The 27,091-nt window shown below is 41.0% G+C and overlaps 1 protein-coding gene across 3 annotated transcripts in view; it reads left to right on the top strand.

The window, feature by feature from the left end:
- The window catches only part of FSTL4 (follistatin like 4), a 209,829-nt gene that overhangs the window by 150,187 nt on the left and 32,551 nt on the right, over positions 1-27,091 (top strand). For all 3 annotated transcript variants that reach the window (XM_039701794.1, XM_039701795.1, XM_039701793.1), the window contains one exon: positions 21,168-21,334. In XM_039701794.1, the coding sequence (XP_039557728.1) occupies positions 21,168-21,334 (167 nt within the window). The remainder of the gene's footprint in view (positions 1-21,167; positions 21,335-27,091) is intronic.

Below are 27,091 nucleotides of genomic sequence, written 5' to 3'. Positions count from 1 at the left end.
TCTCCCTTCAGCTTAAAGCTGGATTTAGAAATGAGCTGAGGAGATGCACTTTTGCGCTGTCCTGATGTCCTCGGTCTGCACTGCATAAACAGTGCCAGCCCTGCCAGCTGCAGAGCCTGACCTTTAGGATTGCAATTAACTCCTTGACCCTCTGCCTTTTATTTCAGCTTTTCTGGTGAGCAAAAAGTTTCAAGGCTTTAATTTGTAAAAAGCCTGGGAGCCAAGGAACGCAACAGGGAAGAAAAGAAGGAATTGCGGCTTTGTTCTCTGAGGTGGAGGCTGACCCTTGTGTACTATCAAATTTAGTCCTAAATATATTTTACCTTTATTTTAAAATGCCCTTCAGCTGGCACAGGAGCTTCTCGTGCCCTGAGCTAATGCATTCAACAACACGAGCTCTTCAAGGTGAGAATTGAATCTTGTTGCCCCTTGACAGAGATGGAATAATAGTGTAATGCAACAGAACATATTTGAAATGCTAATACTTGCCACCTGCAACTTAATTTTATTTTTTTTCTTATTGCTTTTTTCATGACATTTCACAGTCCCATAGTCTCAGTAGATGGATCTGCATCATAAAAATGACACAGCAATGATTTAAGGAGGATAGTCAGTCTGAGTGAAACGGATGGAGTGCTTTAAGAGTGTCAGTTTAGCACCTATTACATAGGGTCAATGTTCATTTTCAATACATCATTAAAGCATCCTGCTAAATCACTCAGAAAATGTTCGCCTTCTCCTTTTGAGCCACCATGTTAGATTACAGGGATAATGAAGTGTAACTGCACATAAATGGCAGTATTGCACAAGCATATTTTATTGTTTTCAGGGCCGCTGTTTTAGGTTGTTCTGAATATGAAACATTAAAAAATCCACAATGAAATACTGAGTACCTTCTTAGGAGATAGTTCCTATACTTATGTTTGCAGTCAGCTACCAGCTCCATCAAATTTGATAATCTAGTGAAGTCATTTTCCCACTCTATCAGTTTTACAATATACAGCGTTCACTAAACTAATATCAATAAAATCAAAACTACCCACAGCCTAGTAGCTAGTTCTTAAATTACATTACAGAAGATGTATTTCTGTTATTTTGAGAAGAACCTGGAAAGCCCAGTTATTTCAACAGAAGTCACTTTGCCAAGGTCATTTTGATGTCAGGGTGATCTCTGCTGTCATCAGGTGGTATTACCAGAGCAGAGGCTCAGTGATGCCTCTGTCAAAATGAAAGCTTTGATTATCAGGGTAAATTTAAAAGTTGAGCTATGGAAAACGGGAATCATGGCTTACAGGTATAAAATGTTAAATAATTTCAATAAGTCATCATTTTTTCCTAATGCTGACCCTTTCTGTGATACATGCTGGCAAACACGTGGTATGAACCTGAATTCCATGGATAGCTTATACAAATACTGAAAATATTTACTTCTGTTGTACTGAAACAGGGAGTACAAAGCTGGCATCACCCTAGCAGGGAGAAAAAAAGTGTCAGCTCCCCTCAGGGCTATAAAATATTTATTTACTTTTATTGCATTTTGTAATGGAAAATGTGGGTTTTATTTACAGAAAGGTGATGTAAGTGTGTCCTGAGGCACCTGTTTTTCATACCACCTCATCCAGGACATCTGACTGAAGGGCTTAAATCAACACTGTGGCTACTTGGGGCTTTCACTGCCTCCAAAAGTCAGAGATGGATACCTCCAACTTTTTCTGTGTTCATTATAGAGGACACCTCCAGTTTCAAAATCCTGCCTTGTAGATCACATCTGTTAGGAGCCACCTATTCTGTTGTTTTGGATAGTGTCATTTTGGTGTATAAATGACAAGAAATGAAGGCTGATTAAGCTGGGATATGAAAAAGGGGGTTTTGAGGATATTGTTACGGGGAACTGCAGGAGCAGGCTGAAGAAGAAGTTAGAGCTGCAGAGGGGCACAGCCTTGGACAAGATCTAGCTGATGATTGGGCTGTATTTTCAGGAGAACATGGTTTTCCCCATTTTTTTCTGGTTGTCTTTTCCTTACATAGGAAGTTCAGTTGTGGGGGTGATATAATTTTTCTAATGTTGTTCTCCTTCACTCCAGGTTAGTGCAGAGATCCTCCTTGTCTGCAGACAGAAAGGACCCACACAGAGCCATGAGAGGCTTTGTGGAGAGCAGGAATCATGACGGGAAAGGCTCCAGGGTGGATGGGGAGCAGATGAATGGAGTTGAAGGTGGCACTGATCATTGTAACATAAAGCTGGAGAGGGTGGAGGAGCCTTCCAAGTCAGCTAATGATGCAGGCATTACAGGATTTTTAATGCTTCAGTTGGGAAATTCCTACCATTACCAAGACATTCGTCTTAATGACAGGCTTACTTTAGAAAACGTTCAAAGCTAATAACTATACTCAATAATGGTAGTGAATCTTATTGAGTTTTCCCCCTTCACCTGTGAAGGATTGTAAAAGACTTCTACCCTACTGCCAATAAAGTCTTCAGCAAGCCATGTCCTCCGCTGCTCAGCTCCTCCAGACCCTTGCTACCTGGACTTGCAGGGAAATGTTACTTGGGAAGCTGCTGGTTGGCAAAGCAAGGAATAGTTTTGCAAAGAAAGGGTATTGAGGAAATGCTTTTTCCCAGTATAAGTGAAACAAGTGTGATTTTCTTATGAGAAGAGGATTTTATTCCTGATTTTTGTTCACAAGAGCTGTGGTTATTTAAGCACATGCTATTCTTTCAGTTTCAATCCTTTCAGGGAGGGAATCATGGTTCTTACATTCTTTTTCTAGGATCAGGTCACAGGCATGGTTCAAGGTTGGCACAAGTCCCCTGTCCCCTCTTTCCTCCACCTTCTGATCTGGGTGGAATAAGCCCTTCAGCATGAACTGGGGCTGGGGAGCTCGCTGCAATCCAGGTAGGGTGAAAATTCATTTGGGTCTAAGGAAGGACATTACACTTGAATTTGTAGAGTAAATTATTTTCCACAAAGTCAGTAGAAGAGGGTCCCCTGAGCTGTGGAATTCGGTCCTAATTCAGAGACAATTTCTTGTCTTTTCAATTTATTTTCTAGCCTTCCCTTTGAAAAGAAGGCACTGCTCCTTCCATATTCTTGACTTCAGTTAATTGCCTGAAAAATATTTTGAAGGTCTGTTTGTTTTATTTTGTGAGGCTGCTCTGGGTTCTGAAGTCTGACCATATTTCCTTATTATAGCACTCTCTTACTCCTTGGAAGTGTGGCAATATATCAGTATTATCAGGTCTCCAATTCTTTCACTTTTTGAAAGCCTCAGTGGGCAGTTTCAGTATTTTCCTCATAACTTAAGAGGAATGGTCCTTCATTTATGCCCTACCCTCAACCTTTGTGATCTTGGGCTGGTTCTAGGGCTGTAGTATCTGTTTGACAGAGCAGTGACACTGCTCCTTGCTTTGACTGCCTGTAGATAGCAATCAAAAAGACAAGTCACAAGGTTTCGTTTGCCTTCTCATGGCATACTACCTTTGATTTGACTTTCTTGCTGTGTGAGACTGGTGGTCTCTGGTTCATAATAGATGAATAAATTAACCCTCATGTCCTGCTGAGATTTGCACGAGTGCCTCAGTCAGCAGCTGCTCCTGCCGTGGGCTCTGTGCTTGTGGCTGGTTATTTCACCTTTGCCTGCACTGTGCAGCACCTGATGGCTGCACCTGCAGCTTCTTTGTCACACAAGACTTCTGGAAGACAGCTCTAGTCTTCTTCATGGTTTAATCTATGCCACTCTTCAGGAAACTGCTTGACCTCAGTGACCTCGAGTTGTGCCAGGAAAGGTTTAGATGACTTATTAAAGGAAAGTTATTAATGGAGAGGGTTGTCAAGCTCTGGAACAGGCTGTCCAGAAAAGTGGTGGGGTCACCATTCCTGAAAGGGTTCAAAAACCGTGTGAATAGGGTGGAAATGTTGTAGTGGTGCTGAGTTGACATTTGGGCTTGGTGATCTCAGAGGTCTTTTCTAATCTTAACAATTCTATGATTCTAGACCTTAGTGGTTTCCTGTTGCATGGAGAAGGGACATCACTTGTCCCGTGTCTTGGGCTTGATGATCTCAGAGGTCTTTTCCAATCTGAACAATTCTATGATTCTAGACCTTGGTGGTTTCCTGTTCAATGGAGAAGGGACATCACTTGTCCCGTGTTCAGCAAGTCCAGCTCCACATTTCTCCCCACAACCTCATGGATGGCTGTCCCCAGGACAGCACAGGCCATGGCTTAATTCATGTTTTATGATCATGGTCCCAAGGGAGCTGCAGCACCTCTGTGGGAATTGGCACAGCCTTGAGGGTGTACACAGAGACAGCCCTGTGCCACAGAACTGGTCATTGAAGCATCTAGGGCACAGTATCTCCTGTGATAAATACAAAGAATTTTAGGTATTATCTTGAGACTTACTATACCATCTGATTTAAGTATTCTGGCATTTTACTGATGGGTCAAAGATAAAAGGTATTCTGTAAAGCAGCACTGCACTTGCTCAGAAATGCTGCACCTGAAGTTTTTAAAAGGATTATTATTCAGCATGTTGTAGGCAACACTGTGTACACATCATACCCTCTAGCTGTAGCTCTCAAACATCTCCAAACCTTTGAACCAATAATTTATATTATTCATCTTGTTATTTCTATGGATAAGCTTGTTCCACTAATGATCTTGAGGTGAATTAGTCATAAAAAACACTATATCTCATTTAGTAGAAACAAAGGAGCCTGAGCATTAGCATAATTTCATTGTAGAGGCTCAGACATGGTCTGGGTGTGGAAACATTAGCCCTTGTACCTATGGATGACCATAGCTCTTCTCCAGTGAAACCCAACCCAACCAAAATGCTTTGGCCTAATTCATATACATCCCTGCATCTGAATGTTACGCCACTGTAAAACAAGATACTAGGGGATAAAACTTTAAAGGTTGGTCATAAAAAAGGTAATAAATGGGAATATACAAAAGGCTGATGGGAAACTTCATTTATTTCCTTGAGTTACGGATGACCCCATAACTCATGAGTGTTAGAGCGAGGCGGAGTTGTGAAAGTCGTGAAAGGTCATCAATAACAAGTGGAAATAAATGAGTTAGTCTATTGTATTTTCTGTTTGTGTGCATCACTCACTGATAAATGTGACACCAATACTGGGATGATGAGGCTGGGAGGGAGCCCAGGAGGAGCAGAGCACTCCACTGCAGTGCTGCTGGGACCACACCCTCCCTAGGACATAGGGCCATCTTCTCAATGAGAGCTGGGGACAAAGAAAAGCTTCTAGCTGAAGTAGGAAATAGGCAGGAAAGGTATTGTCATAGGATGGCACATCCTGTTTTTCTTTTGAGAGGGGAGCTTGTCTTCAGAGCACATAGAAAAGCTGAGCAAGGATCAAAAGACTCCAGCAATACCAGCTCAGATGACTTATAAGTGTAATGTAACAGCATGAAGGTGCAGAAAGTCTTAAGCTGACATTTCTTGTGGTGTTAGGCTGTTAGTTCAGTGGTTGTGTATTTTAGCCCAGCCCCCAGTCTCCTCTGAGGCTGTTTTTTCAGGTTCCATGGTCACTGTCCTCACTCTGCCCTTCTGCAAAGCCCCACAGGAGCCGTGGCCAAAACAGGGCATGACGATCACTGAGAACTCACACCTTGCTCACACTTTAAGAGGAGCAGTCCAAGGAGGCAGCTGTGTGTACATTGCTCTTCCACCCATAATGGGATTATAAAGTAATCTCAGAGAGGCTGGAAGAGTAACCTTGGGAAATAAGGCATGTGTCTGGTTCTGGTTCAGATACGCTGTGTAACTGCAGCTAAATAACGTCTGTCTCTGCTTCACCTCACCATCTGTAAAGCAAGGATTTTTACATTCTTTCCATAAAGGAATATTACTGGGGAGAGAAAAAAAAAAACCCAGCTATGAATTGTGCAGATATTCTTGTCTTGGTGAGCCAGCCACAGAGCAGTACTCAAATGGAAAGTCACTAGAGGTAACTAAAGAAACAGTATTTTGATGAGTCAAAGAGCCAGCACTCTTCCTTGCTGACAGAGTATTGAACTTCAGAATTTGGTTAGAAGGCACTGTTTTGCTGACAGTACTGTCTTTCAAAGGACACACAAAATCAACACCTGACCATCTGTAGTCATTTCAGATTCACCCATAAAATTTTTTTGTAATAGAAGGGTCATTAACCTTGACATCCTGGGCAAATGCCAGCTTCTCCCACTTGATGTTGATGATCATCAAGCATAAACAATTCACATCCTCTTCTCTCATGAAATGCTCTTTTGAGTTCTTGGACATTGGATGCTGTTCATGCCCTGAGCAAATGCAGGTTTGTGTCTCCCAGCGCAAGTTGCAGCAAACCATAAGATTCAGTGATGTAATCGCCATAGTCCTGAAGTGAGGCTGCTTTAGACCTGAGGTGTCCCTAAGACTGTGTCCCCAAGATACTGTCCCATGCAGGTCTCTCCTGCACAAGTAGTGCTCTGGCAGGTGGGGCAGTCAGACTTCTCCTTGGAGTGTTCTTCAAGCATGTACAAGGCTGATGTGCCTTACATTAATGGGAGATCAGGAAAAAAAGATCTCTCTCCGTTTTACCAACCTCTGTAACCCTGCAGCAGATAAGGATGCTTCAAACACACAACAAATTCCAGTGAGCAGTTCTCTCCCTCAGATATTGCTAAAGAAGGTAGGGAAAAGTTGATTAACTAGGTGACAACAGTAGGCAGGATCATGAAAGATCAGCATTTCTGTGCCTCTCTGCATGAAAATATTAGGGAGCGCTGTTGGCCCTGTGTTAGTGTCCTTGCCTTTTCTCCTTCCTTCAATCACTAGCTTCCATAACTTGGGAATAGAAGCCCCATTCATTTTGAAAGGAGCAGTTCTGCTGCAGTTTATGAATGTTTTGTTTGATGTTTAAGCAAACAAAACATTCATAAACTGCATGAGAACTGCAGTTTGTTAAATATATTACTCTGAATCATTAAGAGCCTTTTTTCACAGTGTGTCCCTGACTTCATCCTTGATGTTTCCTATATCCACGTTGTTTTTGATTTACACTGAGAGTTTCTGATTTGCAGTGCATTAAGTGAGACAGTCATATCTTCAGCAGGGGGATTTAAAATTACAGGAATAGTTTTAGGTGGAGCAAAGAACAGGGATGCCTGTGGAAGTCAGCCCTTGGTGCACACCTTGAGGTACCACTGATGCTCATTTTCAGGAACAGGTACAGGCTTCATCCTACACTTTTGTTCCAACATATCTGATGAGGTTTATCAAGGATTACCACAACCCTGCTGTGCTGTGAGCCTGTGTAATCCAAGCACTGCTTTGCAGAATGTCTGAGGGATTTTTCCTGAAAAGTTCATCCTGCCCATGGTTGGAGGTGAGGTTTGCCTGACTCATGGCAGGAGCACTGTCATCTCCTTCTTATAATGAAATCGGGGCGGAAAACTACATCCTCCTTGATCTGACCTGGACTAAAAAGCAGTGTCTCTCAGCTTTTGCCACTAGTTGGAGGCATTTTCGCTTACAGAATGCCCTTTTTGTAGGATCAGAGGCAATCTTTTCAATTCCATGTGTTGGCATTTTGCTGCCTTGCTCAATGTAGTCTTAGTAAGGAGAAGGGAGAAAATGGCAGAAAATATAGAGAAATTAGGATTTTGGCAAAAGATGAAACATAAGAAAAATGAAAGAATATTCATGTCACCTGTTCAAATAGCATAATCTAGCTAATGCTTATTAAATCCCTTCCATCTAGAATTATTGACAGGAGCACTCTATGTGTTCCACTGACAGGAACATTCACTCATTCACCTGGGGTCTTGCCAGAGACAGAGAAATCCCAAGTACTGGTAGGTGAGTTGGTCACCAGAGTGAAAAGACACAAAATCAGAATTTGGCAAGAAGAAACAATTTTTCCCTCACTAGTTTATGACTTTTTTGGGGATTTGTCAGTACAGCTCAGGAGTAGGGAGAGAAGGCTTGCTCTGCTCAACACAAGTAATTTTCTCTAACTATGCCTGAATTTCCATTCCGTCTTCTGGCTTTGTCCATATTTTCATTGCAGCTCTCTAGGGCATGACCTGCATTTCTAAAATATTTTAATATATTTTTGAACACGGCTTTACCCTGTGAAGCCCTGGCCATGGTCGGGCCCTTTTGATGTCTGTGGCTCACGTGTAGAATCCAAACCAAACCTTGGCAGGCATCATGTGTGGCACTATTACAGCATTGGGACTAATGAAATAATAGCTCCATAAATTACCATTAATTGTTTACCAAATTAATAATAACACAGTTGAACCAATTAAAAATGTAGAGTTTGATTACTTTGAAGGGGTATAAGCCACAAAGGACTATGCCTCAATTAAAATACAGCAGAAGGCTTTTCACTGCATGCCCTGCAGGTATGTGTTATATCTTAGTGAATGAATGTCATGTTGTGTTTGTGAAAATCATTTTGTTAGCAAAGCCATAATTTACAGAATGGATAATAAATACTGGCATCTACAAGTCAACCACTGATCTTATTAATACTTGTATTGGCTGAGGGTTTTGCATTGGGAGGTTTTAACTTTGGCATTACCATTGTGAGCAGTAACCACATTTGAATGTTGATTTCAGTAGTTTTCTTGTCACCAAGGTTTAACTTAAATAAGATATTTCAAAAGCAATTGCAGGGCTGGTGTTTTGGCTCTTTATGATGTACTAATTTGTATCTGACCTTTGGTGGGTAAATAAATATATTGTGGATGTTGCTTCTGTGTCTCTTCATAAAGGAGCCCCAGAGAAATGGGTGGTTGGAGCAGGTGAGGAAGGCTCATGTTCAGCCAGGAACCATCTCTGAGGATGGACAACATTTAACTGCTTCTGTGACATGGTTGTTGTGATGTGCACATGGTCATGCATTCTGAAAGAATTTCTGGGCTCTTCTTCACATTAAGCATGCATTATTTTTTGGGAAAACAGAGCATCTGGCTGACAATATTTGTGATGAGTGCTGTGCTAAAGATCTTAAAAAGAAACTGTCTCCAGACTCTTGATGTGATGAATACTGTTATTTGTGGTGTTTGGCATATGGTGGCTATGCTGGCAAATAACTTAGCATTAAACAGTCTTTCATTTGGCTCACTGGGTTTCTGGTATGTTTTAAATTAAATGTATATTTAAAGATTGTGTTGATATTTAATTTATAGACTTAATCAACAGTAATTCATTATATATAGTGCACCGTGCATTCCTCAAATGTTCGGTTCGTTGAGCTGATTTTAATTTGTGATCATTAAATGTAAACAAGGCATGTATACTGCAATTGACCTAAAAAGTCAATATTAGCAGCCCTCACCAAAATGGTAGGATCTAGGATCCTGTTCTTTCAGTACAGAGAAATCTCTGTGCTGTGGTCTTTAGTCACTTGTACAGGGAGAAGGTGGTGGGTAGCACAGAGCCATCTAATGTCACACACAAAGAGATAATGAGATACAATTGATGACTATTGAGAAGGAAACAACTAAATATAGGAAAAAATTAAAATATATTTTCATAGGAAGGAGGAATGGAAATGTGCCCATTAGAGAGAAGCTATAGTGGCCAAGTCACTGGAAATGTTCAAGACCAAGTTGGGGCAAGCTGGTCTGGTGAAAGGTGCAGGGGGGGTGGAACTGGTTGCTCTTTGAGGTCTCTTCCAACCCAAACCATTCTGTGGTTCTATGATTTTAAGTACTGTTGGTTGGAAGTGTTGATGAAATACTGTTGAAGCAGGCTGGTGTTCTGGAGAGCAGAGGTGGGCTGAGCACTTGGGGGGTTTGGCACAGCACAAGTGGGGCCAAGTTCTGAGATGCAAACTCAGGTGAAGATTGCACAGACTCCAGGAAAAGCTCTGGTTTTGGCAGAAAATTCCTTTGCTGAGAAGTGGTGGGGGCTGTCTCTGCAGAGGCAGGAGCAGGAGCAGGCCATGCTTTGTTCCATCAGCCTCTGCTGGACCGGAGAGGCAGCAAATCTGGAGGGGATGCAAATCTCTGCTGTGGCTGTGGGGAGGGGAGATGGGCACCAGCTGTCCATGGGGTGACTGGTGAGGGCTGTCAGTCACAGTTACACTCACTGAAGTGGGGTGACTGAAGCTCAGCAGGAATGGGAGATTTTGGACAGGTCAGAGCTGGGAGCATGCTGAGCAGAAATGAGGCAGAAGGGCTAAAAAGTTCTTTATGGCAAGTAATCCCTCTCTGAGGCCACATAACTCAGCTAAAGCAAACATGTCAAAGGTGCTCACGAGCATTTCTGAAGACGATTTAATGGTGAAGGGTGTTACAGAAAAATCCAGGGAGCAATGAATCATTTCTGCCTTCAGAGCTGCATTTGAATAGTTGAAAATAGGGTTGAGGATATGAGATAAGAAAAATAAAATTGTTGAATAGCTGCTCTCTAACTAAGTCCTGTCTGTTCTGTGCAAAGCTGGTGTATGCCAACAGAATGAGAAGGGTGCTGGGCAGCCCAGGTGATGGAGGCTGTCACTGCTTCCCCTCCTGCAGCCGCTTCCCATCACAATCAGAATTTCTTCCAGTGCCAAGGGGTTTTATGTGACATAAGACTTATAAGCCTGAATGATAAAGAACAGCTTCCATAAATCATTTTGCTCTGCAGATGTAAAAGTTTCAAGATGCTGGTGTCAGGTTGGTACACAAAGTGCAGCTGGCCACATTTTGCCAGCATATCTTGCTTTTCAATATGCTTTTTAATATGGTAGTCCAGGTGATTTGTTTTTCCCGTTACTTTCAAGGATGCAGCATTTATCATTTTTTTTACTGAAATTCAAGTTTCTTGCAGCAGAGACTTCAAATCTCAGCTTCAAAGTATTTTTATGTAATTAAATTTCAGTTTTATATGTGGATTTTATCTGTGAATCTCAGAGGGGCTTTAATAAGAAATCAAACATGCTTGTGGGTATTTGTATGACCCCGATTATCATGGTCCAGGAAATCTTTTCAGACACCTTATTCCTAGAATGTCCTGGAGAGGTTTCATACGGGGGAAATTGAGGCAGAGTAGGGTTTGACTGTCTAGACAAAGATTAAATCTGACACTCTCTCTGGAGCTCTCTGCAGAGATTTCTGCTCCACTGAAGAAGCCACTTTAGTGGCTGGTGGTTCCTTCCAAACCTTTTGTTGTCCACCTTGATTCCAAATCTTGTCCCAAGGTCCCAGCTTCCTGCCCTGCATTGCACTGGAGTTCTGATAAATTAGCTAGTTAAAGGGTCTTCTCTGCAGGGGTTTCTGCAGGGAAGGGTTTAAGCAGGACAAAACCTGCCCACAAAAAACAATGCTGATAGCAGGAAACCAGGGACTTCCCTTAGGAACTGTACTTTGCTTTCTGCTTTCCCTGCACCATCCTCTCCAGAAAGAAATGTCATTGAATTACCTGGTTCTTTGCTGTTCCTCTGCACTTCCCTGACTTTATCCTTAACTTCAGTCAGGTGGTTCTGAATAAGGGCAGGACATAGTGAGAGTGCTGATGCCAAAGTTTTTACCAGCTAATGTGTTTTGAAAATGCAAGATGTTAGCTGGATAAATGTTGCTGCAGAGCAACCTTGCTGTAACCTTGCAGGATCCCCACTAGCCAAATTTGTGCTGTTTGTGCCATCTCCAGCCTGGTACATCATTGCAGCACACATTAAACTGGTCACCTTGCAGGGCAGGACCTGCAGCACCTCAGGATGAGAAGAAATGCATCACAGCTGGTTTGGGTTGGAAGGGTCCTCAAATCATCCAGCTCCAGCCCCACTGCCATGGGCAGGGCCACCTTCCACTAGACCAGGTTACTCCAAGCCCCATCCAACCCGAAGTATGTCAGGTTGTGTCTTGGAATTGGCAGGAGCACAGGAGAGCAGAGTCCTTGCATTTATTAAGCATTGTGAATGTAATTTTAGTCAGGAAAGATGCAAAATCCAGATAATCACCGTAGCTAAATTTGCAGTCATCCATAGAAAGCAATGAAAGCTCCATGAAAAACATTACTAATGCTTATTTACAACTCCAAAGGTGTGCTCGCCCTGATTTGGTTATTTAGAAGTGCAGTAAATGTGGGAATGTGAAAGAAACATGCATACTTGATTTTAAATGCTTGGGATGTTTTTCTAAAAGTCTTAATCTGTTAGAAGAAGTGCAAGGTTAGTTTCCAGGATCCTTGTTTCCTGGTTCATCCATTTTTCCATGCATCACATTCATTGCATAAAGCTGGCCAGGAACTCAAAGGAAAATGGACAGAGAGTGAAAGATCAGAGCAGTTTGATAAGGCCATTTTTGATGACTCAGAGGTTGTAAATTATATGTGAATGTTTCTTGAACCCCAAATGTCCCATGGCCTGACTTGTCTCTATATTTGAAGTAATTTCTGTACACATCTTAGTGGTTCCCACAAGTCATGTTGAACTTAATGTTCTGACAGCATTTCCATGATAAACCCTAGGGGTTTATAGAGCATCCATAAAAATTCACTCCAGGGAGAAACTTGGCGTGCCACATCCTCTAGAAGCTATCATCTTCTGCCTTAAATCAGATATAAATCAGTTCAGCTATTGTAACTTAGAAAAGTTACAAAAATAAGTTTAGTGGGTTTGTATGTTTTTTTTCTTTGAAACTCTGAAATCCCGTAGTTTAAATATAGATTGTGGCTGTTCAAAGTCTTGTTGTTTTGACAGAACCTGCCTGTGCTAAAGAGTTCCCAGTCTCAACGCTAAGGAATTTCTGGATTTGGAGAAACTTTTTAATTCCTAAAAATGCTGAAATAAACCTTTTAAAAGAAACAACTATTGCTTTTTTGGCAATGAAACAACTGATGCTAATTGTGTCTTACAGTCCCAGTAGGACAGAAAATGTGAAACTCAGAGATCAGCTGCAACACTTCACATCTGTCCCCAAAAACTCATAACTCATAATGTTCTTTATTTTTTGGTGGGGTCAGTCAGAGATTTTAATTCTGTTCTCTCACAGTTATTTGGAAAGAGGCAGAGGAGGACCTTGTAGTGTGATTTTTGACTGTTTTTAAAAAAAAGAGACAAGTCTTTTGAGTCTCATGTTAAACTGGTGGGAACAGGTTGCCCAGAGAAGCTGTGGCTGCCCCATCCCTGGAGGTGTTCAAGGCCTGGCTGGATGGGGCTTGGAACAGCCTGGTCTGGAGGGAGGTGTCCTTGCCCAGGGCAGGGAGGGTGGAATGAGGTGAACTTTAAAGTCCCTTCCAACTAAAACCATTCTGTGATTCTATGACCCCCTGAAAGACTTCTGAGAGCCGGTAAGACCATTACCAATTTTACTTTTCAGATTAATAAAGTGGCTGGGGAAATGCATGGCTGCTACAATCTCAGGAGGAGACTCTTGGTACAACATGGGAATATTTTATCAGAAATTAATCATATCAGCATTGCTCTCAATCTGTGGGAAATAGGAATTTAAAATAAAAACAAATGCTTTTATGTAAACTTTTTTCTAAAATAGACTACTTATGCCTATTTACATAATGAATCCATCACTACCCTCAGGAGATTTGATAATTAAGCACTGAACAACTTATATTTATTCATGTACTTTCAAGAATGAATTAATTATCCCTTCCTGCACAAACTCAATGTTCTACCTCTGATTAGTAGCAGGAGGACAGTGATGGGATTTTGTGATGGAAAGTGTGTTCCTTGTTTCCTTTAAAAAAAAAAGGAAAACAAATTGATCATTAGGATAAAGTACATTAAAAAGCTGTGCTTGGTGAAAAGTCAATATAAACAGTTTTTAGCAAATTTATTAGCAATGTGAATATGCTTAATACAGATTGGTATCAGAGAGCTGGACTTCTTAAATATGTCTTGTTTTTAGGAGGATTTTGTGTATAATTTAGATAATTGTTTAAGCAGCTGTTTGAACAGAGTTTGGCTCTCCAGATGTGACATTTCCAGTGCAGGTGGCTCAGAATCACTCACGTGGAGTTTCTCTCTACTCAGTTCTTGGAGCAGATCACTGAGCCAGGCAGGGTGACCCAGGGTCACCAGCAGGCGCAGGAGGGGATTGGGGCACCCTCTCAGACATGGCACCAGCCTCCAAATCTGAGGTTCAGGGGATCTGAATTGATCCTCAGAATGTCTCAAATCCAACTGCTGGAAGTGATGCTCATCTTCCTCTGGGGCATTCTTTCACTCTTCCAGAGGGGAACATGCAGGTGTTTCACAGAAACAGGACAGTGTGGTCTCTGTGAAGTTCTGCCCTTAGAAGCTGGCCCAAACTCTGACATTATTTTTTGTTTTCAAGTTATGCTTTATTTTCTGTGGCATATTATCATTATATAAATAATCAACTGTTCTGAGCAACTTGGTCTAGTGGAAGTTGTCCCTGCCCATGGGAAGGGGTTGACAAGATGAGCTTTGAAGATCTATTCCAACCCAAACTATTCTAGGAAATGTCATCAATAGCATTTTATGGACACAGTTGCTGAAGAAAAGTAAAAGGTATCAAAATATTTAATTATTTCAGTAGCTGTTTTTCTCTTACATTTGTTCAAAGTCACAGTGACATGGGCTAGGTGGGGATGAGAGGCAGTGTCTTTACCACCAGGCCAGGGCTGAGTGTCATGGGGACTTGCACACATTTATTTTGAATTCCACAAGAAGATGGGGTTTAGCTTCAAATGTAAGGGACCTACCTCGGGGAGTCATAGCCTGTGGCCATCAAGAGTCATGACAGAACAGTGCTTCAGGTACTAAATTCTGCTAGATACATAATCATGCCTTTTTATGACTTAAAAAACATCATTAGTAATTTAGTAGAAAATTTACAATAAAATGCTTTCTGAAGTAGCGCACAAAAAGTCTTGAGGACTTATAAAATGCATCAAGAACCTGAAATAAAGCTGAGATATGAACATTTCTACTCAGGTTTAGAAATAATTTTCTTTTTCACACTAATTAAGCTTGCAGTCCTTGGAGGTATGTCTTTTTGAGGGGCACCAAGCTCCTGAGATGTCCCACAGTGGCAGCTGGGCAGTGGTGGGTCACGCCAAGGGTGGCCAGAGGCAGAGCCAGCTCCTGGTGGTGTTTTTCACAGGTTATAAAGCCAGAAACCTCATCCCAGTCACCTGCACTGAACTGATGTGGGAGCTGTGGCAATTCTCTGGGTTCATTAATTGTGAACTACTTTAATCATTTTCATTAACAACTCTAAGGTCGTTAATTAATAACATAAACAAATTTAGTAGCATGACTGGCTTTCCTCTAATTCTAAATTGGCATTCAGAAAATGGAGTTTTTTTCACTAGGTGATGGATAATCCTTTCACCTGACTCTGGGCAGGTGAGAAGATGTCAAATGTGTCTGGGTAAGACCAGCTTGTTGAACCTTAATGACCAGCAAAATGAGATGGCATGGCAATGTTTCTTCTGGAGATAGTCCTAAAAAAAACAGTGCAAAGGCATGCAAACCCAGGGTGATCTGTGTACTGAGGTTGTTGCTAATTCATTTATTTGGTCAGTAGAGTAGGGTAGAAACTAAATCAAATCCTAGTATGAGTAATTTATAAGCATATTATACAATGTTGTACAGATTCAGACCCAGTGTGAAACATCCTTCATTGCTTTTAGCCTCTCTCTGCTGTGACTAACCAGGTGACATCCCATGCCAGTGTGTCCCCACATCCCATCCCCATGTGTCCCCACATTCCATCCCAGTGTGTCCCCAGCAATATCACCAGAGTCCCTTCTTGGCTGGCCAAGCTTCACCTTCACTTTAATGTTTAGAAATGCATCTCACAAATAGCATGGTCGTTTTAAAATCAATTAGCTGCAGTTGGCACAGCATTAAGAGGGTCTAAAATTTCTCCAAACTCTATGCAAAGCCAAATACATATCATCAAAATTATTGGAGAAAAGAGTAATTATAAAAGGTATATCCTCTTTTTAACTATGTTCTATTAATTGTTTTTGTTTTCTGGATTCAGTTAGCTCCTCACCTGAGAATGTGTTCAGCTAGAGAACTCTTTTATCTGTTGAAACAAATGCTAAAATCACCAGTGACCTTCATGGCCACAAGGCAATAAACAGATTTTACTAATGCAGTGCATAAACACAGCTGCAGGACTTGGGGAATTAAGTAGACACTAAAGTTTCCATCCCATTAAATCACCCCTGACTTGAACCATTGCTGGAGAAACACGATGTATTTAGGGCTGTGTTACCCATGCTTCAGTTCACAAACAGGTCTCTCTGCATTAATTTGGGGGCAAGAATCAGTGCTGGAGACTTTCTTTGAAAGTGTGACTTTCTTTGATGATCAAACAAGGCTATGTTTTGGTTCATTGTCTCCCTTCTGAGGATGAGTTACAGGATTTGAAAAGCATTGCCTTGTCTCATAGGCAGGACCTGAGCGATAGAACAAGAGTAAATTAAATATTATGGGGAAATTCTTTCCTGTGAGGGTGGCACAGGATTCCCAGAGAAGGTGTGAATGTCCCATCCCTGGAAATGTTCCAGACCAGGTTGGAGGGGCACTGAGCAACCTGATCTTGTGGAAGGTGTCCCTGATCACAGCAAGGGACTGGAGTAAGATGATCTTCCAACCCAGGCCACTCTGCAATTTTATGATATTCTGTTTCAGCAAGGCAAGATATCAATGAACAACTGTAGCAATGATTAAAGGTATCAACAATGCATTAAAATGTATATTTTCTTTAGATTTAAGGGAAAAGATCTAGTTAGTGATGTTATTAATGATATTAAGCACTTTTTAAAGCGTGAAATCTGTTTCTGTAGGTAGTGCAGCATGAGCAAAGGCAGGTGTCCAACATCACCAGGTAAATTGTCTCGATGCCATGCTACATCAGTGAGCTTTTATCCGTAGATATTCATTCCAGGCTGCTCCCTGTAATGACCTCAATTATACATGTCTTCATTGTGAAATTATGATTGCCTATGGTGGGCTGCAAATGACAGCAGAGAAAAAGATTTCCATGATAAACAAGCACAACAGGTAATACCTGCTGCATTAGTATGCAGAGCTTGTGGAGGTGCAGTGTAACTCCAGCTTAGCACCTCAAATAACACTGGAGAGGAGGAGAGGAAAATGTTCAGCAATATCTTGACACTTTTTTGCAAGGAAAGAAATTACTAAGACTGCATTCTTGCATGCCACCATGGGACCTGGTATTGCAAGAAATTTAATCTAAGAACATCGAGATGGTGACAGCTGGGTCACCAAAGGTGCTCAGTGCTTCAGGCTGAATATCATACCAGGCAGGAAAGGTGGGAGAGGATGGACAAAAGTGGTCCCTCCCCTGAGTAGCCCCTTGGCACTAACCCCCAGCATGCAGGGAGGGATCCCTTACCGTCCTGAATAAGGCAGATGGGTCTGGAGATGGCACTGCCCTAATTCCTCAACCACTAGGTGTTCAGGCACTGAGCTGCTGCCATCATCAGTGGAGAGTTTGTGGTGTCCTGGTTGCCTTTCACTGACCTTGACTTTGTTCCACATTTGATGTCTTTCATCTACATGATCAGGGATTAGTCCTGGTCCTCTGATGCACAAGCACATGCTTACACCAATTCCTTTTTAAAGGGGATCATTACAAAGGCTTTACCCCTGTCTAGAACCATTAAAAATTGAGTGAAGGATGATAGCATCCTATTCTCTGATGATAGTATGACTCTCTGATGGCAGAAGAGTTGGCAGGAACTTATTTCCAGCTGGAATAAGCTGAGGAGCTACTTCAACTGAAATCCCAGAGAAGAGTATCAGGTGTGACACAACTTGGTAACTGTGGTCAGCAAGGGCTGATACTGGTTCAACCTATGGAATGTAGAAAAAATGGTTTGCATGCCTCATCCTGCAGGATTTCCAAATGAACATAACATTGTTTGATTTTAGAACCAAATTCCATTCCAGCTTGTGTTCTGCAAATGAGCACCCTTTGAATATCACCTATTTGTTCTGTTCAGTTTTATACCCATGGTAAAAATCCTTTTATCTCCTAAAGGTTTTTTAAAATAAAATGAACAGTGTTCAATACTTAATCTAGAAGCTTTACACAAAATCATTATGGTGACTTGAATAATTTTTGCACATAAACCAACAGCAGCAGTGTCTAAGCTCTATAACTTAATACAATATTGAGTCTTTTAAAAGAGTTTTAAAATACTCAGCCCTTGCATCCTCTTAGGGAAGCCTGCTCCCCAATATACCTGCTTGCATAAGGAAATCTTTTTTCTATTGAAAACAAAAAAGCAATAACTGAAACCACAAAAAATAATTCTGTATTAGTAGAAAGGCTTTTAGATGTTAATTAGAGTCCCTCAAATGTACTGGTAATAAGATGCTGTCAAATACACTCCATAGAAATACTCTAAAAAGGAGTGTGTTTGTATTGTTAAAGTGGTCTGTGCTAATTACATGTTTTAACATAAAAAACTCATCTCTTGGCCTCATATGGTTCATCCAAGAATGGCAGCTGTGCAAGGTGTCTTCTTAATTAAACCTTAATGTATTTTTCATTACTGTGCTTCTGAAAAGCAAAAGCCAAAGCCTCTTTAGCAATTGTTTGTAAGATGGGCAGGAAGCCTTAAATTCCACTGCAAGAGAGCACTGAAAAAACATTGCTGAAGAAGGAGCTCATGGAAGCCAAGCATGAGCCAGGGAACTCAAGGCACCATGAAAAACAGCAGAGGGAATTAAGGAAAACAGCAGTAAGATGAAAAAACAATTCTCTTGTAAATGAATGGCCCTCTATTTCATTTCTCTTCAAGAGGAGATGTCCTCATTAGCCTTACTGCATGCTACAAATTATTGTAATTATCAGTTCTTTATCCTGTCAAGTGCACTCCAAATATTTTATTCATTAAAGGAAGCTCTTCATTATGTAGAAAATAACTACATTATTAGCCCCTATGTGCTGTTGACATGCTTCAGGCAGCTGGATGAGGGTGGTGGGATGGACTCTCCATCCCTGGAAGTGTTCAAGGCCACGTTGGATGGGGCTTGGAGCAGCCTGGTCAAGTGAAAGATGTCCCTGCCCATGGCAGAGGTTGCAGAGATTGTCATTAATGTCCCATCCAGCCCAAACCATTCAGGGGTTCCCTGGAGCATCTCTATTCCTATGGCCCACTGACCCTGAGTTGCCACATCCCTGATTTCTTCCAGCAGATGAAGGCAGTGTGATTTCAGTCATGTGTCATGTCTTCCCAGCTTAGTTGCTAACCTGCTCAGTGATCTTGAATAGATAATGCTCTCTTTCCAATATTCCTTCATCTCCCCTTTTGATTTTTAAGGTTTGATGGTCAGACTGTGTCAGTCTTCTCATGTAATGCCTCTGGGAGCCACCATAACACAAATAGTAGCACCACATTGGTCAAACATTCCTTATTTTGATCAACCATCTATCAAAACGATCTACCTTTTATTTAGAACAGCTTGTACTCTTCCTGAAATAGCACTGGGAATTTTAAGTACGAGAAGTGCTCACTGCTGGCAGACACACCAATGCTGTATGGACCCTGCAGCCCAAAATCAGCCTCAGATCCTCAGTGGTGAACCCTTTGTGACACGTTAGCTTCTCACTTAGGTGGAAGAAGCAGAAGAGGGGTGCTGAGCTGCTGGAGTATGTTTTCACAAGCAGGTTTTGCACTAATTCTTCACAATCAGTTGCTATACCAGAGCACTGAGTCTGTCCAGGCTGCCCAAGGCTGCTGAAATACACTGAATATTTTAGTGACAGATTTAAGAGGTTTGCTACTCAAGATATGTTAAAGCAATTTTTTCAATTAGATAATATGTGAAAAGGTGGAAAATTGTGCTTGTAAATGTCAATACTGGATTTTTTTTTCATTTTTATTCCATGCAAGTGATATTCAGATCTTGTGTGGGATCTAATGACAGAGTTGTGAGGTAAGTGGACAGGATGAAGAGTAACTTCACCAGTTGATGGGAGGGGGTAACCTGACCCCTGTATGTCATTTTACAGTGTCACACTGCTCGAAATGTTTGGTTTTTTCCCCAAAGCACATGGCCTTGGGCGAGGCAGTGTCAGTCTCTTTCATCTGTGTTTTACTGCTGTTGTTGCCAGTGGACATTGGGAAGGAGGAGCCTTGGTGCTGGGAGAGGCTGTTTCATTACTCAGCCCAGGTTTTGGCTGAAGCAAAGTCACACCAGCTGTGAACATTCCCTGTTCCTCTCAATAGGCCATTACCTTGAAAGACCACCTTTCATAATATACATGCAATACAGTTTTCTTATTGCAGAGCTTGGGAATGAGAGCAAGCAAAAGCTGTTATGTGAATTACAAAGCTGTGGCTACAGGAGTTTGGGCAATGTGGCCTGACTTCCCTGTCACTGTCTCACTGCTGCCAAAATGCTGCATAATGGCAATCTGCACCCAGGGTAGTTCTGGCATCAGGTCTGACCTTTCTGTGTGACCACACATGGCAAAAGAGGCAGCCACATCTCATGCCAGAAGGAAACAGTGTGGCATAGTGTGGTTTCAGAGAGCTGGGGGTGAGTTTTTCAGTGAGGTCTGCTGCCTCAGGAGTTTCTTTTGTGTGGCACACCTAGAGTCAAAATAACTGCGGTTTTTCTGTAAATAAAATATTAGAAAGCTTTTATATTTTAGGACATCTGTATCTCAGGTGCCATATGTGGCTGTGTTTGGTAAACAAGTTTTCAAGCTTGGCAACTTCCAGTGTTTGGGCAATTTGAAACTAGGTTTAGTTTATCTATATTTCAGTGGCAGCAGTCTGACCTTAATTCTTCCTCAAGGAACAAACATGACTCATTCTTGTACCTTTTAAAAGGACTTTGAGATGAGTGTTGTAGAGAAACAAGCCCAGGTGATCTCAAGCTGGAGAGCCTTTGCTTGTCCTCCTGTTGCTGACTGCTTCATACGAACTGCTGCAGTCAGGCTGGGCAGCTGACCAGCCTAGTGACCTCATGCCACAGCTAAGATGCATCAGGAAAGGGGTGCAGGGAGTTTGATTGAGACAGATTCAGTTTGTCTCTTACTTGGCTTTATTGTTGATGGGGTTTTTTTGTATAGCATAGGTACCCCATCTCCTTGCCAAAATCCTCCGAAGTTATACTCAGCATGAGAACAGAAGTCCGAGAGGGGAGAAGAGGAGCAGCTTCCCTGTGTGGTATTTGATGTTGTCCCCGTTCTCTGGCCTTTTGCAGAGGTGGTTCGGCTGAGCCTGCCGGAGGAGCAGAGGGTCACTGTGACCACCATCACCGTGGGCCTCAGCACCGTGCTGACCTGCAGCATCCGCGGGCCGCTGCGGCCTCCCATCGTCTGGAAACGCAACGGCGTCGTCCTCAACTTCCTCGACCTGGAGGACATCAACGTACGTGCTGAGCCTCTCCTGTCATTGCTGTCAGCACCTTGAGTGTCACCTCACTTAGCAGGTGGTGGTTATAAGGGTGTGACTTTTATCCTATTATTATGGAAAGCAGAATGGCGCAATATTTAGGTTTTATGTGAATATGTCTCAGGAATAACAGCAAAGCAGGGTATGTGCAGGGGAGAGCAGGAGTACTTGGAATAAGTTACATGAAATTATGCTTCTTTCGTTGTTCTGGACCTGTGCTCCAGAGACCTCAAAACTCAGGGGTAAACAGCTCTACAGACCACTCACTCCTCAGGAGTGTCTCTCCCAGTACAGTGAAACAGGTTCACCAAGAAGATGAAACAAGACATTTGTGGTGGCTATGGATCTCTCCTCTATCTAAACCAAATAATCCGTTTTTATCTCTGATCCTCCTGTTTCACTTGCCTTTCAGTCAGTTCTCCTCTCTCATTCTTTGGCTGTTATTTCTGATGAGCAGTTTAAAAATGGGATTATTCAGCAGGTGTGGCAGTGCTGTTGCAGGAAGGAATATGAATCTCTTTTAATTCACAGTGCTGGTCTGATCTCTGAGTCATAGTTGGTACTAAAGACAATACCTGAATGATGGTATAAACTTACTCATTTATTTAATAACATTTAATTACAGAGAGAGTGGAAAGTAGTGTACAAAAAATATGGTCTGTATTTCATTTCTCTTTTCATTAAAGTATATGGTAAATCAGGTTTTATTTTAATTACACTGCAGCAAGAGTTGATTTATATTTTTGTTCACTTCTTGTTAATTTGATAACCACTCAGTTCAGAGTTGTTACAGTCAGTACTATAGCTCCCCAAATTGTTGTGTATCCAGGATTGCTGAAATGGGAAAAATCTTTGGTTTATTCTTCTGCAGTAAAATGTGAAAATTACAGCACATGGGACAGAAATACACACAGAATTTCAGTACTTTATTTGTTGACTCTTCCTTAGCAGAAAATCATGTGCACCATGTATAGGTAATTACTGTGTTCACAAACTTAGTAATTAAAACCATCTAAACATCTTTTTCATCACAGCAAGTATTATCTTTTTAAAATGTTTTGTATTTCTTGTCACTGCTTCAAGCTTGACGTGGAAATACAGTAGAGCCTGTGAGGGCTAAAGGATTTGTTGGCCAAAAATAATGACGATTTCATGTATTTAGCTGACATTTATGAAATTTTGGTTATGATGGCATTAATCTCAAAGAATTAAAGCTCCTGTGTGAACTGGACACAAAATGACAGTCCAAGAACCTGAGGAGAAACACTTTATTGAAGGACTGATGACACTTGGCTCTGAGGGTTCATTTGCAACTCCTGCTATTTTAAACAGTGTTGAATACAATTTCAGACTGAAATGCCAGTTCCTCACATAATTTTGCACCGGCCCAACTGGATTTCCAGTTTGCTTATAAGTAATTCTGTTTCTCATTGGTAATTCTACATGAAGAGGCAGAGTTACGTCCTTGCACATGAGCTGGCTAGTTCCTGAATGATTCAACACTCCCATGGAGTGTAATACAGCAAGAAAAAACGTCACTTTTTGATCTGTTTCCACTAGTATATCACTGAGAAACTATATCAGAAGAGCACTCTGAGATTTTGTTGCAAGGAGAAAAAACAAGATTTGTGCCTCAATTTTAATGTGTCACATATCAGTTTATGACCTTTGTCACTTTGTCATATAACAGCTGCTACTAGTGAACATCAACTTTGCTAGTCTAATGAACACCTCCACAACTTTTTTCAGCTTTAATTACGCTGTGTACATATTTTATGTTCTGTATATACACTGCCATCTGTATTCTGGTCAGATTGCTTGAGGAGGCACAATTTGGGTATTGCCATTTTTTATTTTCCCTCTTCCACGGTGGGTGTTATGTAGGATGCTTGAGCTCAGGCATGTCTCCTCTCTGGCTGCTGAGGATGGACACCTGCATGTCTGAAGCACTTGGTGGCAGCAGGAATGGTCCTTCAGCTGCTGAATGCAGCCTTTTATTTGTCACAGAACCACAGAATGATTTGGGTTAGATGGATTGTAAAGCTCATCTTCTTCCAACCCCCCTGCCATGGGCAGGAACACCTTCCTCTAGACCAGGCTGCAAAATCTTCATCCAGCCTGTCCTTGCAGGAATGGGACATTTACAGTTTTATAGAAAACGTGTCAGTGCCTCACCACCCTCACAGGGAGATTTTTTTTCCCTAATATCTAATCTAATCCTACTCTCTTTTGATCCATTCCCCATTCTCCTGTCACTACATGCCCTTGTTTAAAAGTCCCTCTCCACCTTTCTTGTAGGTTCCCTTCAGGTGCTGGAAGGACACAGTTAGGTCACCCTTAATCCTTCTGTTTTCCAGGCTGAAGAATCCCAATACTCTCTCCCTTTCCTTATAGCAGAGTGCTCCATCCCTCTATTCAATCTTGTTCTTTTCTTAAACACCTAACAGCTCAGGTCAGGGGGTGGCAGCAAACAGTTCAAAGCTACAGCCTTACGTGGGTACACAAACTCACATTAAACAATAATCTATTTAAAGGCACTGACAGCAGAAAGTAAAGGCAGTGTGCTTCTTAATGTACTTGAAGGTAGTTAATTAAATTACTCCGGTTTTCCTTTAGTACGCCTCAAGCAGAAACTCAATTGCATTTCTGCTTTTCACAATAAGGTTGGCAATTTGGCTAATTGGAAGAGCAACAGGAGATTAATTGTACCTTTTTAACTTCAAGAAAATCCTCCCTGCTCTTGGCACATTGCTAATCACATACAGACCTACAGGATAGTCACACACTTGGAAAAGTCCTGGTATTATATTTCAATTAAACTCTTTCTCTTCTAAATGCTAATTCAAGAAATCAGATGAAATGAGAAGCTCAAGTCTGAAAAAACAGAATCTTGCCAACTAGGTGTGAGAGCAGCAGAGGAAAGGCACTGCTGAAGTGTCCTTTGTTGCTTTATTCTCTCCAGATTCATGACAAATGTGATCTGAGAAGGTGACCTGTGTTCCAGGGTAATACTGGGAGGGACAAAGACAGTCAACAAAAACCTAGATAAGCCTAAATTTGCACATAACTGAAAGATTGGAGATTACTATAAAGCCTAGCTGTTTAACTGCATTAGTTAAATCACTTTTATGTGATATCTTGATTGGCAACAAAATATTCATAATTTTTCATTGCTCTCTTAATCAAAAGCTTTCATAAGCAACCAGTAATAATTTGTCATGTCCTGTCTAAGGGAGCTCTGTTAATGACTTGTCACATAGCTATTGCAAAAGAGCCATCCTAATGGTACATGTAATTAAACAGTTTCTCTAGCAAACATTTAAGATTGCTTTTAGCATAAAAATATTATTTCTCCATAAATTACCCATGCATATTATTTATCCATTAGAAGTCCCTTTGCAGTTCCACTTTAATAAAGCCACATCAACTTTTCTCATGCAGAAAATAACTATAATGTAGCTGAAACTGATAAATTTGTTATAGCTATAAATTGATTTCTGACTACAAAAGTGAAGTGGTTATAATGTGTCGTCATTCAAAATAATATACTTTTGCCTCCTAGGAACAAGCGATATGTTTTCTCAAGTATGTGATTATGAAAACATTCCTCAATTTGAAAATAAAATAAACTCCTCATGGAGTCAAATGCATATAGTATTTATAGAGTATTGTTTCACACAATTTGACATTATCTCCAGAGAAACGTGTAAATTGATAAAATTTATAAATATAAGTTGCTCCTTCAGAAGCATGGTGAAGAGAAGATTACCATAAAAAAACTAATATGGTTGTAGAGGTAGATAAGAATTTGGTGAATTACCAAGGGTAATGCAGGTAGCTATAGCCTAAACTCATTTGTGTCATTCATTACTCATTCCATTTTAATCTGTACACTTTAACTCACACTGGCGTTGGATCATTAGTGTGAAAAATAGAATTTATACAATCAATTGTGTAAATACAGAGTTCTTCATTTTTGCTGATGTCAGGTGGGATGGCACAGCCTTGCTCTCTCCACACATCCCACCCAGGCACAAGCACAGAGCTCCAGATCACAGCCTTGACTTCTGGATTTCCCCATCCCCTGGGAAATCACCTCCATGTGCATCTCATGGCCCTTACAAGAGCTGTGCCTGCCTGTCCTGAGACACATTTCATGAATGCTCATGAAAATGTCCCTTTTCCATGTATTGTATTTGAAACCCAAAGCAAACAGCCAGCCTTTAAGGTGCAAGTCACTAGCATTTGTTTTCTCATTAAAATAGTCTGTATGAAGACAATGTATTCATGTTGATGTTTTTAATGTAGATTCATTGTTAAATAATAAAAAGCTCATGTGTGAATGGCCCCATTAATTCACTTCTAATAGAATTTGGGCCATTAAAATGATGAAACCCTGGGCCCTCCTAGATACTGCAGTGATGCAGTGATGGGAGCAAGTTCCAGAAATTTGAATATTTAGACCCAAGTTTTTTCTCTTTCAAATCAAAGTTATGAAATTGCTTGTAGCTTCTTAATGTATTTACAGGATCTAAAGTGGAGGTTAAGTGCAAAATTACTACTGACAGTATATTCTGAGTATACAGTCTCACATTTTGTCATAATGAAGATTACAGAAATTGTATCCACTTGCATTTTTAGAGGAATGTACCTACTATTCATTTTCCTTGTCATGTTATCTCTAAGTTTCTCAGGATGTAAAACTCACCCATTTTTTGTTATATTATAATTACACAACTATCTAAAAAGTTCATGTCCATATTTTCAAGGCAAAAATTTTTTTGACTCAGCAGCATGTTGCGTTAAATTCTTTGAGCAGAAAAACCAGAAAAGATAAATTAATGCCCCATCAGGCTGTGTTTGCAGTAGTATTCTAGCATTTGCTTAAGGCTGAATTTCTCTCCATGTAACTGACTAAAGTGATGTGTAAAACCAGGAACAAATAATATTAATGAAGCATAAGTTTTCAGCTTGTCTCTAGAAATGAATTATTAAAAGCATCAAAGAAAGTGATTTAAGGACCCATGATTAATTTAGTTTTTATTATTTTTATATGAATCACTCATAAATCTATTGTAAAAAAGATCAGAGACATTTCATTAGGAAGGAGAAATCATTTCCAAAATGATAGCCATTGTTGTAGATTTTGCATAACAATAATCTCATTAAATGCTTGGGTACATTTTGTTTTAAAATCCTGTAAACATTATCAGAGAGAGATTTCTAGGACACTGAGGATCAGGCAAGCTTTTTTAGTGTGAATTAGTTAATACTGGTTGCTTTGCTGGTGATTGTGAGATAAGGATGGGATTTTTCTGTATCTGGAAGTGTTCAAGTCCAGGTTGAATAGGGCTTGGAGCAACCTGGGACAGTGGAAGGTGTCTCTGCCCATGGCAGGGGGTTGGGCAAGATGAGCTTTAAGGTCCCGTCCAACCCAAACCATTCTGGGGTTCTGGTGCAAAACTGGTGACACCAGCAAGCCCCTTTGCCAGGACTGGTTTTGTCAGTAGGCACTGAAACCATGTGGAGAAGATCTCCAGCTTCCCTGGCCTTGGGAAAGGCTGGAATGGAAGAGGTTAAAATGAATTGTTATTATTATTATTATTAGGAGGAGGAGTAATAATAATATTTGGAAAGCAAATCTCCTGAAAGCAGAACACTCAGGGAACTTCATTCCCTCAGCCATTATTTCTTTTTATTTCTTTCAAACCATCATGGTGAGAGGGTGTTGAC

The sequence above is a fragment of the Passer montanus genome, unplaced genomic scaffold (assembly GCF_014805655.1).
Source record: "Passer montanus isolate IOZ18808 unplaced genomic scaffold, ASM1480565v1 scaffold15, whole genome shotgun sequence".
NCBI lineage: Eukaryota > Metazoa > Chordata > Aves > Passeriformes > Passeridae > Passer > Passer montanus.
The sequence above is the reverse complement of the archived record's forward strand: the minus strand, read 5'-3'. Positions and strand labels throughout refer to the sequence as shown.